Below are 15,739 nucleotides of genomic sequence, written 5' to 3' on the forward strand. Positions count from 1 at the left end.
AGAAAACCTGCACATTTTTTTCACAGGAAAAAAATGATCTGACTTTAGGAGCCACAACAATTTCAGAGACTATAGATACATTTTTACTTTTTCTGCTGACTCTGCTTACATGTTCTCTTCCTGTTTCACTGCTTCACAACAGGCCTGCCCTGGAGCAGAGCTGCTCCTCCAGCAGCCTCCTCCTTTCTCTGTTTTACCTGGCAAGGATTTCAAGTCTCAAAGCTGGGATAGAGCAGTTGGGTGAGAAAGAATTTTGCCTACTGAACATCTGTGGCAATTTTAAGGCACAAGTCACATTAATTTAATTAACAGTGCAGCTTCCAGCGTTTTCTGAAGACTGGATAAGTTCTGTACAGTGTGAATTACCTCCTAGTGAGTATTTTTTAAATAAACAGGAATCATAATTGGGTTTTGCGAGAAGAATTAATGTATACTAAGTTCTTAAAGAAAATGTCTGAATTCAAAAGCAGACCACACAGCCTTACAACCATGCATAGTCATAATTAGTTTATTAGCACTGGTTTTGAAACAAATATATTCAGGTACTTAAACACATTTTAATTAATGTTTACTAAATTTAATATATCACCATATATTACATAATGCACTGAATATTCAGTAAATGAATAATAAAACCAAAGTGCAGATAAAAGTAGCAAGATCAGTTTCAGGTTATCAGGAAGGCCAAAATCACATTAGCAGTATAAGGACAGCAAGCTGTAAATGTCTAATACTAAACATGTCATTCTATCATTGCTACAGGCATGCTAGTACAAATGATCCCACTGTGAACTGCTTCCACTTATCTAGAAAAAACACAGTTCTTCCCTAACATTACAACTTCATGATCCTTTATTTCCTACCTTTCAGGCCTGATCCTGCAGTCCCTACTCAGCAAAACTTCCAATGCACTCTGTCAGATTAGTTTTGTACTTTTTTTTAAGCTACACAAAGCCCATTGGCTCTCTCCAAACACCTGAATAATAAATGACTAGAATCTAATTTCTAAAAATTTAGAAATTCTAAAAATATTTGTAACAGGAAATAATGTAATTACATACAGACCTAAGTGTACTAGGGCCAAACCCAGGAACAGATCTAGACAGAAGCCAGGACAGCAAGGCTGGCCTCTGTTGAGTTAGGCACTTTCCTGATTAGCCAGTCACTTTTAGGATCACAGTTTTGGATGTAGACATCTCCAGTCTCTTTAAATACTGTTTTGAGCACCTGCATCCTGGTTTTGGATCTGGCCTTTTTTTATACTCGAGTACATGATGTATCACATTAACATTATGCAAAGACAATAAGAGAAGTGACCCTAAAGTAGAACAAAATGATAATACAACATGATATCATAGCCAAGTCTAGAAGAAGCTATTGTTCTTTTCTGTGCTTGGGTTAGGCACATTTGTTTTAACAGCTTTTAACACTGTATCCCATTTGCTATTCTTGTGCTCTAACTGCCTTTTCCTAAATTTGTGCTGAAATAAATCATTGCTGTCTTCGTCCTCAGCCTCTGAAACTATCTCCATTTTTTGGATAATCAGTTTAATGAGGTCATGTTGCTTTTCCAACAATGTTGATATATCTTTGAGCCTAAAAAGCAAACAAACAAATATGCATCAGGCTTTGTCATTTGATTTCGGTCATTAAAATTACAGATGCAAAAATTGACAGTACTTCACCCTTCTGACAGTACTTAACTAAACCCTTCTGCTAACAAAGACTATTATTTAGAATACATTTAATTCTTTAAGCTGAAGTACTTCTCCATGTTACAGGAAATAGGATTAAAGAACAAATTTCTGGTTCTTGTGAAAATTAACTTAATATATAGTTAAGATAGAAGCAACTTCACTCTTAAAATAAAGTTGTTGACTGCTCTATCAAAAGTTTTCCTATTAACCTATTTCATTGTCTGGTAAGAAAAAGGCCAGCAACCAAAAACATTAGGTGTATGTAATTCACAACCACTTTTACAGCATATGAGAAATACTGATGAGTCACTTACTGACCTTTTTCAAAGTGCTATCCAAAGAGCAATTGATGCAATGAAGTAGTTAAACTAAGTTAACATCACACATACAGAACACAGTATCTGTTATCTTTAAGGAAACAGAGAAATAAATGGAAATTGTGACTAGAAACTGTCCTTATAAAACTACCAAAGAGGCATTTTGAAAATCTACTTTTCTGAATGTCTAGACTCACAAAATTACAACAAGAAATCTGGTGTGACTGAAAAGGTTCTTTGTGAAGAACAATTGAGGGGCTTTAGATATAGTTAGGTTTTTTGTTGTTTTTTTTTGTTGGTTTTTTTTTTTTTAATGGTAATACATCTTAAAATATGTGAAAATCACAAGTAATAAAATGCAAAGCAAAAGAAAACCCTGCCCCAAACCAAAATGCAAAAATACATACACCCAGCACTGACACTAGCTTCAGAAGTAACTGAACTCAGTTTTGAACTCTGATAAAAACACACTGGTAACGTAGTAAGAGCTTTCAGTCAATATTTTCAGAGTACTAAATATGACTTTCCATAATGATAAGGTCACAAGTTATTCTATTGCAAATAATTTTATAAAATTATTGTTTTCTTCCTTCTCTGTAGGGAAAAAAATCCCAACCAAGGAAGAGTCTGTTTTATGCTGTTTTATATTATAATGATGTAGTATGTATCTGAAGAAAGTCCATGATTTGCCTATATCTGTAGGGTGTAGTCTCACCATGCTTCAACTCTCGATGAGTCTTTCAGGCAAAAAAAAAATAGTCAATCTGATTCTGTGCAGGCAGACAAAAATTTGGTAGATTTAAAAAAAAGGGAACGGAAAAAAAATGGAGAGAAAACAAGTCAGGGGAAAGGGAGACTGAGTGAGAATATATTTTTCTAGTTGTACATTCACAGAAAACTTTTTTGAAACCATTCTTATGGATATGTTGGTATTACAAGTAAATCAAGAAAGTACAAAGAATTCCTTCCAAGGCTTTGGGAAACATGCTTTGTTCAAAGAGAATCAATACCAATCAGTTTTTGGGGAAACAATCTGAATCTGATTTACCCAGTAAAAAGTCAGTAACAGATTGTGTATACTTGCAAACCAACTGGAATTACATCACTTGGGAGTTCTGAATAACCCTTGAAAACTTCCATTTGCAACTCTCTAAAATGAAAATCCATCTTCTCCATTACTTCAGATTACTTTAATGAGCAACAAGCTGTGCTGGTTTGGGCTGGGGACACAGAATTTTACTTTTTAGATACAGTATGGAGCTTTAAAATACCTTTAAAAATAGGAGTATATTTGTAATATTGGTTCTACTTATTTTTACAACTGTAAAATATCACAAAAATACCTGTATTTCTGCTTCAGAACTTCCAGTTCTAGTGTAGTATCAGGGCTCTGTGCATACGTGGTAGAGTCCTCACACCCAAAGCAATACTGGAACACGCTCTAAACGAAACATGGAACCAAACTTAAATAGATCCTATAGTCTGACAACAGAATAAATATGTGAACAGATTAAATATGTGAACATTGTTCACACAGTGTAAACATTGAAAATATTTTCTGTTATGATGTTATTTGCTTATATATTAAAACGTTTGTTTTATAAGAAAATTCAGTCTATCAACAACAGCTCAAATGAAAGAAGAAAAGCCAAAAGGGAGTAATTCTAGTTTTTATCTGAACATCTTTTGTAGCTTGACTTACTTAATAAAGTTACAGTGCACTGAGTACTCAAACGCTAATTTTATCTGAATACAGCTGCACTCAAACTGATTTATCATTTTCACTGACTTTAGTCAAGGTCTAATCACAATTCCCTTGATGTCAGTTAATAATACAATGTCCTTAGCAATGTGTGTACAAATTCAATCACCTCCCCTTTTGGTAAGAATCCTTCTATCTAATATTCACCATCTTACCATAAATCCACAGTATCTTGGCCTGTTGGGATATACAGTGATTGATTCCTGGTCCACCCGACTTAAGAACCAAAATGGCAGCTTCTTCTCTAAGTTGGTATGAAGATTAACCTAAATGTGGTTTTGCATTTAGAATGAGATATGTTGTCTTAAGATAAATACACATTATATGTAAAAATAACCATCAAGCCATTATATTCAATTCACTAGTACTACCCCACACTGCAAACAGTGGTATAATATCTGAATAGTCCAGCCCAGACACTAAAAATACATTGTTATAACCAGTACTGAGTATCTTAGCAGAATTAATTTCTCCACACAGATGTGCACTCTTTTTACTAATGAGAACTTAGTACAGCAGAATGAATTTGGTATCCTTTTGATTTTTGTATACCTTCTTTCTGCCGCATAGGTTCTCTACTAAAAGAAAACTGCAATTTCAGGCTTTGCAGTAACTGATTTTGAGATTCTGGTTTTGGAAAAACTCAGAATTGCTTGAACTGGTGGTTGAAAAATTCCTTAAATATGCATTTGCTTGTACACTTCCTTGGCAATGACTCATATGAGTGAAAATGAGATTCAGGATAAGATGCCATGTTCACCAATTTGCTTTACAGATTTCCTAAGATAGTTGGGAATGTGATGACAAATCAACGAATTATCTAAAAGGTGTTCTAGCAATGATATGTACTTCCAGCATTGGATGCTTTCATTGTCTGTTACTCACCTGCATTGCAATCCTTTTGAGTGCAGCATATTTTTGTACTTCAGCAATATCACCAACAGCCAAACCAATCTAGAAGAAAGAGAAATAGTTCATGATCTACTTTTTCATAGTCTGTGATTTCAATTGTATTTCTCATTTACACTTAAAAAAGAAAATATTCTAGAGAGTTAAATTATTTTTTCACTTGAATTTGGAAATATTTTTTGTATATTTGTAAAATATGTATCAATAAATGTAGAGAGTGTTTTTACTGACAACACTCTGTTGGTAAGGCACTGAAGTGCTACTTTTGCCAAGAATAACATCCCTTCTTTTACATTCTTCATTGCTGCTGGAATATTAAGAAACCAAGATATTGATCTCTTGATTAAGTAGAATCATGGCTGCAATAAACAAGTTTAAAAAACACGAGGTTTTTGACTTTTATTGCCCAGCTCAAGTGAAAATGTGATTTCCTAAATAAAAATTATATTCAATGGAACATGTCTGAAGATATATTACATATTTTCTCCCCTTTCCACCATTATTGTGTTTTCTGATTCTTAACTTTCAGGTCAGGTTTGTTAGTTAGTTCTATCACGACTTCTGATTGCTGTTTTGTGTGCAGTGGAGATTTGAATTTGGGCTTTTTGGGCTTTATTTTTATAATTTAAATTATTGTTAGTGTTAGGTTATGATACAACAAGAGATTGAACAAAAATCATTGTTCCTCAATTTTCTTTATCAAGACCTCAGAATAATACATTGCAGCTCCAATTCAAATCCCATCAAAGTTATTACCTAAATATATACAAAATCCTCCTGCAGGAGTGAGGTGTGGGAAAATAGATGGGAAAACACTGGATGGAAAACAAGTGCAGAGAGCGGGGACATTTTAATATGTTACTGAAAATATCTGTTAAATAATGAGTGGCTGTCACTTACTGAAGTAATTCTATACACTAGAACTGTTTAATTGTTTAAAAGTGTTTAACCACTTTTGTATATTAATAAATAACTTATACTTACTAGTAAGTTCATAAGAAGGATTGGAATAAGCAAGGTAAATATAATGAGAACTGTGTAGCTCAGGAATGGATATGGCAATTCACTGCTTAGTAAAGGATCCAGGAATGCATCATGGTAATTAATGTCTCCCAGCATCATTGCAAATGTCTTCATTACAGAAAGCAGAGGTGTGCTGTAGGTTTGCTGCAAAAAGAAACATCAAAATAAAGAAAAAACCCAACTGATGAAATTTGTAAATAAAGTCTTGAGATGCTTTAGCCAAAGATAATATTTATAATGATAAAAACTTAACTAGAGTATTGAACTAACCTGTGAACCCAAAAGGACAAAGAAACTCAGCCCAAAGGCCAGTATCAGGAAAAAGAAAACCACAGCAATCCGAATCAAAGTCCTCAAAATTTCCCAGAACATCACAACGTAGATTCCATAGTTCTCAAATCTAGGCAATAAGTGAACAAAAAAGTCATAGAATCAGTCATAGAATCACTTAATTTGGAAAAGACTTCTAAGATAATCAACTCCAACCATTAATCTAGCACTACCAAGTCTACCCCTAAACCATTAAATACTGAAGTTTGAGTCCCTTTCAGTTATTTCTGTAAGGCAGTAAGTAACACTGGTTTTCTTCTGTGGAAAGAGACACTGCCTCTCTGAGAGATACTGTGATGGTAACAAACCTGCTCTACTTTCACATCCAAAAGAATGCAAGTGATCCTACACACAGCAACTCTGAACTGCATAATCTTACATTTTAATGCACAAGCACAATTTTCAAGGTAGTATTTTTCATGGATGACATTTATTCTCTCCATAGGCATAGGCAGTATTGTACCACTGCTGCATTCAGAATAAAAACATAAGCAAGCTATGCAACTTTTTTCTGCTTCTCAGAACAAAGTAGCAACCAGAACAAGGGACAACTGGCACCATAATCTATGCAGCAGCCACATGCCTGATTTAAAAGATTGCACTTTTTACAAGATGTGAAACATTATGTAGTTTTAGTGTAATACAAAGAGAGGAAAACAAGCAAACAAAAAGAAACACACTGCTCAGGAAGAGAAGGAGAATAGCATAATTTTAAGACACCTGTGTTTCCAACAACAATCTGTTGTTGGCAGGCCTCTCCTATTCTTGGTTAACACAAAAACAAAATATCAAAACAGGAATTACCATAAAGCAGATTAAATTTTTTTTCTTTCAAACATAAACTTGTGAATTTATGTCCTCTCTCAAATCCAGGGACCAAGAGATTTTTTAAGCTCACAGTAGTAACTGTGAAAATCCCTGAAGGTATCTTTCACTCTGAAACATTATGTGCAAGATTGAAAAGGTCAAGCTGGAAATAGAGCAAACCCAATCTTCTCGTACTTATAAGGCATTTATTAGGCAAAATACAGCTGAAGTCAATGGAATCACAGCTTGCTTTGGGAAAAGAGCCTGAATGAGTTGGAAAAATTATGTGTAGAGTTCTACTACAACACATTTGAAATAACAGTCAGGCCAGGAAGGAATTTCATCCAACAGCAGGAGAAAAGCTGTGCAATCATCTGTTTACTTTTTCCTGTTTAGGCTCAACCCCCATTTTGCCTGGAGCAGACAGGACACACCCATTCATTGGTCACCTGAGATCAGACACGGGGCTGGGGGAGTGGGGACGAGGTTTGCAGCAGAGGCAAGACCATAAAGGTCCTCTCTCTGACATTAACTCTGCTCACAAACTGTGTCCTTAAACATCCCTACCACAGTAAAACAACCCTGAAATTAATCAGCAAATGTTGTGTTTGTCTGTCTGCAAGACTTCATGGGGATGATTAGTGCATATATACAATAATTGTATTGAATTTATTTGAATTGAATTAGAAAAACATTTATGCAGTGTTACCACATGCACTCCTGCTCAGACACAAATGTGTGTAATTTATTAGTCTTAAGCACTACACCCACACTATTTTTTTCCTCCACCCAGATCTCCTGCAGTTCATAACTCTTGGACACTATTGTACCAGTGACAAGATTTAAGATAATTAAGGGCAATAAACAGACATGATGTCAACTCAAGAAATTTACAATTCCATCAATTGCAATTCTTTTACAGGACACTATGGCATAAAGTCAGACATGTCATTTAATATGGGAAATGATAAAGGAATTTACCTTCTCCCGGGTATTACTCATAAAACCTGACTTCCTTATGCCATTCATAATTCTTATCCTTCTGGGTTCTTTTAAAGTCAAAGTCTATACAGTGTAGTGAAAGATGATTTTAAAAACGATAAAATTCAGCATGACTGTGCTTAATTAACATTAAAATAAATATTGTTATTTCTATAGTTGCTATAACATATGTTGTGATGCTCTACATGAAAAACACTGAAAATGACTCTACAGTTCATCAGAGATAAAAAATTCCTATGGTCCTAATCTGGAAACTTCTATAGTTTCAAAAAAATAAAAATACAAAATGGGTCTCTCAACTTTGATCTGTCACAATTTAGGAGATGTAAAACATCTGAAAATATTAAAATATTTTATTGGAAAGCCTGTAAAAATTTTTACCGTTGAAGATAAAGCAAGAAGTTCATCCAAGACAAGTACACAGCAATTGCGCCACATTCCCACTGCAAATGAGCTGGCGTATTAATAAATAAAGAAGACACAAAAATTATGCTTGTAGTATAAATGGTCCAGTCCAGTAGATTGGAGTAATCCAACAAATATTTCAATTTCTAGGATTTAAGAGAGAAAGGTTAATATTTACAAGTCATCCATCATTAAAACACTGAGTTCAATACACTATGTAAATTCACTATTTAAAATCAGTTTTAATCATTATATATATAATTTAAAAAGTATAACTTGACATTTGACTTCTAATCAGAAAAAAAACAGATTCATTCCAATATCATACAAACTGCCATGCAAGTACACTGTCTGATTAATGTTATTTCTCTCTGTACTAACCTGCTGAATCAGCTGAAATATTTCTTTGCAGATGCCCAGTAAACTCATAATTAAAACTAAACACATACACACCCTTGTGAAGTATGAGTCCTGCAATAAAAATCAGAGCACAAAAGAAATTAAAAATTATTAAATTAAATTATTAGTTAATTTAATAATTAATAATTATTAATTATAATTATTAAATTATTAAATTAGAAACTATTAAAGGAATGTTCATTTGATCTCTACCTATTATACATACATTATATTGCTTGTTAGCTTTAATCATATACTTATTACTATCTATATTCTGTTTAATTAATATGTATTGTGAAATCCAGGTTCTGGGTTGAGCTGTATATGTGATCTCATCATTTTTTCTTACATCAGGATATCTTCATGAACCTTTGATATCCCTTGAGTTTACTTTATTTCATATTTCTACTAGCATATGCTTTCTGAGTTCCTGTTTCAGTTCTATGCTTTTTCTCTCATATGAATATTTTTTCTTCAATATGAAAAAAAAATTATTCACTTCAGAGAAAAAACTGAAGTAACCATGTACCAATATAAATTTCTCAGAAAAAAATAAGAAATGAGAACTGAAAATTATCTAAACTGAAAATTATCTGTCAGCAGAGGTTGCTGCTGAATGCGTAGAAATATATACTTCGATTTTACTCCATAGAATTGCTAGATCATAAATTAATCTAGACATTATTTAAGTAATCGTACCTTTTTGCTGTAAAAATCCTAAACAGATTGTAACTACTAATAAAGGTACCTCATATTCTAATGGTCTTGCTTCATAGAGCTCTGTTCCATTCAAAGGTCTTCCTGGTTGTATGTGAGTGACCAGAAGAGTCAGTGGGATGAGACCAAGAGAATATATGCCTAAATTCATTAAATGTGCTCGAAACCCATAGGCCATCCTTGAAAGTGAGAACGTTAAAGTTACAACACTTCGAATTTAGAAGAGCATGCATTCAAATTTAACAGTCAATAACAAATTTAACAGTCTTCAAGATAAGGAAATAAACATTTCTTGAAATGCCCCTTTGTGATGAATATGTTCATCACTTATGTGGACAAAAGTGTATTTGCCACTCTGAAATAATGTTCCTTTCACTTTTACTTGGCAACCTTATTATATATTTTATAACAAAGAGTAAACAAAGATAGTAGCTGCCTTTGTTGTAAATATTAAAAAAAATTTACTAATACTAAGTGGTACTTTATGGAAAAGACATTTGCCCAGTCAGCTCTATAAACATGCACATTTTAATAAACAACTTTCAGGCAAAATAATCTTTATCTTGACATGCAGTATTATATTTTATATCCACTCAAATAGACCAACCATTTCATAAGCAAATATTCTTTACACACAGGATGACTGAGTAGCTCCATGCGATTGTGGCGCACCATGGCCTGCAAAACACAAATACAGAAGGGTCAAACTCAATTCATCTAGGCCAGCAAAGTGCTTACAAAACTGGCTAGGTCACCTTTTTTACCTGATTTTTAGCCCAATGAAAACTAAAATGTGTGTAAGATATTGCAAAGTTCTTTTGATTAAGCACTCTGGCCCAAACCCATCACTATCTTGCCCTCTCTGCCTGCTAAGGCATTCAGCTTCTCTGCTGGGGCTCCGTTAGTCTCTTTCAAGCTTCAAAAATTATACAGCCTATTTTCAACTACACCTGTGAGACCAAGTTTTACATTTAATGAGAAAAATATTTATTTATTTATTTATTTAATATTAGACTGTATAACAACCAATTGCCAATACGAATTCCAAAAAGTAAATATATTAAGCCAGAAAGTTTGTTATATAGACATTTTCTGACAAAGAATGAGAGAACAGATTGACAATGCAAAAAACTAGCAAATTTGTTTCATATTATAAATATTTTGCAATTACCATATGAAACAAATCAGCCTGTCAGGTTTTTTAGTGCCTTACATTCCAGTGCATGTCACTACAATGACTGGAGTGTGGTTTTCTTTGATGTACTACCTGCACATACAGCACAATATCTTGAGCATTCACAGTTTTATCTAAACTTAAAGAAATTTTATTTATTACTTAGAACCTAATTTCAATATACTTTTAATATACAGAGTTACAGGCTTTGGAGAAGAAATATTATGATGAAAAATTCAAGCCTCTTCATTTTATCTAAACCAAGACAGCAGGCAATGATGTCAGAGTAAAACTTACATTTAAAGTGGTAAGTGGTTCATAGAAAATATCTTCACCATCCTTTACTTTCTTGTTAAGTGTCAAGGGACACTGAAGATATCTGAAGTTGTATTCAATCTATATAATACACCGGACGTTAAATATAATGCAAATGATTATCTCAGTCTTAGATAATGTTCTTAATACAAAAAGCCTGTCTTTTAGAGAGCATATTGTGTCAAGGTAGTCAGAATCAAGATGTATATCATTGTTAGCTGAACACATGCCATCAAGATACACATCTGTGACTGCAAGGTGTTTAAATGAACAGCCATTTTGAATTTTAAAATAAAAAGTGCACATTTCTTGCTAAAATGTTACAATTAAGAAAGGTCATTTTCATAGCCATGATTTTTTTTAATGACAACTTTAAAGAAAAGCCTGTCTTTACAAGTTATATGGCTTTGATAATACAGTATAAAGAAAATGCAAAGTAGCAAAAAATTTGCAAGTTTTCTGTTAATGATGTGGACACAATCCAATATAATCATTGATAAGGTGGTTTTCAATATGGTTTCAAAGGTAACATAACTAGAGAACATTCATGTCTCCCTGGCATTAAAAGCAATCTACTGCTTAAGATTTTGGGACAAGTATTTACAAAACAAAGAAACATGTTGAACTCTAAATCATGGATGACAATTGCACTACTTATTATAAACATACTTTCAATATTCATAAATAGATATTGCATGTCTTCTCTCACTGCTATTTTGAAATACCCATAACCTCTGATACCCAGCTTGATTGAAAAAATTATCACAGCAAAGATAGATTATGGATTGTAGAAGTTTAATGTCACACTTATTAAAATATATAAGCATGAAGATTACAGAAACTGAACTTCAAACTATTTACAGTCCAAGGGATAAAATCTGTCTTCTATGGTCTGTGTTTAGATCTGAGATTAATCTACAACAGTACCTTATATATATATGAGCTTGACATGTTCATTAAAATATATGTGTTTTGTACTTTCCCAGACTTCTTCTACTTACATAGAAGTCTCGACTTGTCTTCTCCTCTGAAGACTCAATTATGCAGTTGTCCAACACCAGCTTTGCAGAGGAACAGAAAAGTAAATTAAGGTAAAATAGGCAATATTCAACAGAAAGAATATGTTTAGACCAGAAGAAAATGACTGTCAAATACAACGATCAGCTAACAGAAGTGATGACTCAGTCAGATTTTATGATGTATGCTTTGAAGACGTAAAATTTCAGAGTTCTCATGTATGAGTTAAATGTAAATGCAGTTTACAAGGCTATATGCCAGTTTACCAGTATGAAGTGTGAATAGTTTATGAATACCTATGTATTAATCACATATCCTCCGAACAGATAGAGACATAGTTCTCCCAAGATTTTAGAAGCTGTGGGAAAATTAGAGGAAAGAATTCAAACAACTATTATCTCTCTTTCTGTAACCACTGTTTATAGATTTAGCTCTCCAGAGTGTGCCATCCATAGTTCACCAATAATGTGAGAGAAGATTCCTAAAAGCCAGTCAGGTCTTAGGTCCACCATTGTTTCTATAAGAACTACAGATTTTTAATAATAAAGTGCCTTTTCATGCCTTCTGATGATAGAGTCTCTGCAACACCTTTGCCTGTCCCCAATAACCCCTCAGTGATATATGTATGCACCACTTGCTATTTTAATTAAAAATCATTTCTGCTGTGTCATTTAGCAGTTAGCTAAGAGAATGAAAATATCTCAGATGATTTTGAACCCAATTCACTTACGACTCTCATTCCATCTATACATAATTTTTATGTTACTTTTATAAATCCATTGATCTCAGGAAGCTAGGAACTTTTCTAATACAGAACTTAAACTGGACAAACTATCACTAAAATACTATGAAATAATTTTGTGAACTTATTTCTATTTTATAATAATACGTATTAGAGAGCACAGCAAGCAGAAGAATGAATGCAGTACAACAAAGGTTATTTTGTGAAGTCATTTCTTTAACATGTGTAGAAAACTTACTTTAAATGAATCGGAAGATACTCAACCATTTCCAGCAAAGGACACTTATTGGCACTGGAAGAGTGAGAGAAAGTCACAACAGCTTCTTCCCATCTGCAAAAAATTATTTCAGATAATAGAAAATTAATTAACTAAATCTGCTTTAAATTAACTACTTTTAGATTATTTGAGTTTCATTTAAGATATTGAAAAGCATAATATATAATGTGCTAATCTTATGCACTATTAAATGGAAACGAAGCTGTCTGGGGAGTAGTTGAGTAATATTCTGGACACTTCTGTAAGAATGATTCATGTTAAATTCTGTTATCAGTTAAACAGAAATGTTTCAATTATGCTAAGACCTCCTAAAAAAATATGAAACTGGAACGAACTTTGGAATCTTGGGTTACAAAATTACACGAATAATAATAAATACAGTGAAATCCTGTCAGTATTTCTGTAACTCTTACCAAAAGATGTCATCATTAGGCAATGGTGCATTGCTTTTTCCAAAAGTGGGGCTTCCCTATGCCTTAACCTAAAATATTCTAAACTGCAGTTGAAATGCTACATTTTAAAATATTTGCAACATTAAAAAGCATGATTTTAAATTAAATCTCTTGAACGATTTCCGTTGTATTCACATCTTTATTAATATTTTATAGGCATTAAAGCATCATGTGAAAGGTCAAAATTATTTCTGATGGCTTCTACATGTCTTTTACACACAGAATCCAAATACTCAATGTAATATGAAAAGCAACTTGCCATATATCTGATGTCCATTACAATTATGCCATTTTTTATTTGTGCTGATTAGAACAGAACATAACCTCTGGAATTGTAAAATAAGTACTCTGTTTTACTTATTAAACAACAGTTTTTCAGAACTTAATCTCATTTAAGAAAATGAAAACAAAACACAAGGGCAAAAAAATTCAAGAAGCATTTTCTCTATGCCTTACCTTTTGTGCAAAATGACAGCAGACACCACATCTTTTCTCCTATTGTGTATTGCTTCATGGAAAAAAGAAGCTACTGCTTTGTTGAACAGAATTTTTGCACCATAGTCAAGAAGTAACCTCACTGCTTTTGCATGTCCTTCTCGTGCAGCCAAGTGCAAAGCTGTGTTCTGTGCAGACAAGCAGTACATGAGTAATTTTAAAAAAGTACATTTCAATGCTGTCCCACATTGAAAAGCCACATGCTTTTCTCAGCTGCAAGTCTCGAATGCTTTCACTAGCAACACAAAACACTGGAATATTGTCAGATTCTGACAGAGATTACAGACATGTTCTTTATGTCTACAGCTACACCAGGGCAAAATCTGAAGAGGAAACTCACTATAGGTAAGATCATTAATATCTTTTAGTTTTGTAATTAATGAACTTCAAGTCACAAAGAGGTAAAAAATCATGGCATCTACAGACACAGAACACCTTATTTGATAATCAACAAGAGAAGCATCCAGTCATAGCCAGATGTGTTCATACAAAAAAAATCTGCAAGAAAATTTGAGAGTGCAATTTTGTATTTTTTCTTTTCAATATTTTTTTCTTTAGATTTTTTGTAAAAGTAAAGGAATCAGTGGTTTAGGAATAAAGATACACTAAAACTGACATTTGAGAGTCTTCTGAGCACAGAATCTGCACACAGATTTTTCCAATTGAAATTAAGGACTTCTCATGAATTGAAGTTAAGGCTTCTCATAAATTTATAGTCAAGATTTGTTTCTAATCTAGTACTTTAAACATTTTCAACACCAGTTCTCAGAGAAATTCGCAACAGCTTCTGTGTTGGGAATTAAACAGTTCTTTAAAATGGTCACCCTGTATTTCTGACGGGACAGGTTCATACAAGAGGCCTTCAATCCTTGAAAGGGATTCTGTCTTGACCTAAAACACACTACATCTGTCCAAACTCCAGAGCAAGACAGGTGCTGTTTTTGTTGGACATCACTGTGCAGTGGATTTCGAACAACATGTTAATGAGCTATAGTTGATACCAGATTTTTTCGCATCTGTGTAAGTTCTTTAAATTTGCATTAGCAGTGTTTGTACTACATTGCTAAAATATGCTTGCATTGTATAGGGGGCAAGAGGAACATGTCTAATACATTCAGTGTTTCATGTCTTCTATTAGAATATTTGAATCTTTTTTATCTCCTGCTTAAAAGAATTGGATAAAAATTTCAGCAATCATATATTTATCCAAGAAATCTTTTATCACTGAGTCTGCCACAGGAAATAAAATATTACGCATGTAATGCACAGTGGAAAGCTACCAATAGCCTAGCCCTGACATTTCTTCTAGAAGTAACAGCAGACAAGAAACATATAATAACATAAATAATGTTAACACATACCCCTTCTTCATCCACTCTGTCTGTACACTTCACATTAGTATCCAAAATTATCTGCATTGTGCGAGTGTATCCTCCAAAGGCAGCATGGTGCAGGGCTGTCCAGCCTTTATAATCACTTACATGCAATGGTATAAAATTAGAAATTATAAATAAAAAAGCTTTTTATAAATTTAAAGTGAATGTAAATGCCTGTTCCTTTGACTCCGACCTCTTTTCTTTGGCATGACTGTTGCAGAGATGTCCATACATTCTGTCAAATATTATGTGATGATCAATGCACCACTCAGAAGCAGAAGGTTCAACTCAATAATAGTAGTTAGATCTCTCCCTTTTCATCTGTTTCTGAGATCTGAGGCTCTTTGACCTGAAGGCAGAACTTAACAGTGCAAGGCAGAACGCCTGTGAACTAAGAAACCCTTCTCAAGCCTGTGAGTGAAGCTGAAATGATTGTAACATTTCCAAACCAATTTTTTTTTCACATGAAAATGTTCAATAATCTCTCAGCTGGATTTAGAGAAACCTCAGTTCCCCTAGCACT

General features: G+C 33.4%; 1 protein-coding gene across 1 annotated transcript in view; it reads right to left on the reverse strand.

The window, feature by feature from the left end:
• Nucleotides 1-492: 492 nt before the first annotated feature.
• Nucleotides 493-15,739, reverse strand: part of TRPA1 (transient receptor potential cation channel subfamily A member 1) — a 31,960-nt gene continuing 16,713 nt past the window's right edge. The window contains 15 exon segments of the mRNA XM_036406387.2: nucleotides 493-1,596; nucleotides 3,358-3,455; nucleotides 3,932-4,042; nucleotides 4,662-4,730; nucleotides 5,670-5,852; nucleotides 5,979-6,108; nucleotides 8,229-8,398; nucleotides 8,634-8,723; nucleotides 9,400-9,547; nucleotides 9,976-10,046; nucleotides 10,840-10,938; nucleotides 11,859-11,918; nucleotides 12,851-12,947; nucleotides 13,802-13,968; nucleotides 15,202-15,316. Of these exon segments, the coding sequence (XP_036262280.2) occupies nucleotides 1,365-1,596; nucleotides 3,358-3,455; nucleotides 3,932-4,042; nucleotides 4,662-4,730; nucleotides 5,670-5,852; nucleotides 5,979-6,108; nucleotides 8,229-8,398; nucleotides 8,634-8,723; nucleotides 9,400-9,547; nucleotides 9,976-10,046; nucleotides 10,840-10,938; nucleotides 11,859-11,918; nucleotides 12,851-12,947; nucleotides 13,802-13,968; nucleotides 15,202-15,316 (1,840 nt within the window). The 3' untranslated portion in view covers nucleotides 493-1,364.

This window comes from Molothrus ater, chromosome 1 (genome assembly GCF_012460135.2).
Source record: "Molothrus ater isolate BHLD 08-10-18 breed brown headed cowbird chromosome 1, BPBGC_Mater_1.1, whole genome shotgun sequence".
Lineage (NCBI taxonomy): Eukaryota > Metazoa > Chordata > Aves > Passeriformes > Icteridae > Molothrus > Molothrus ater.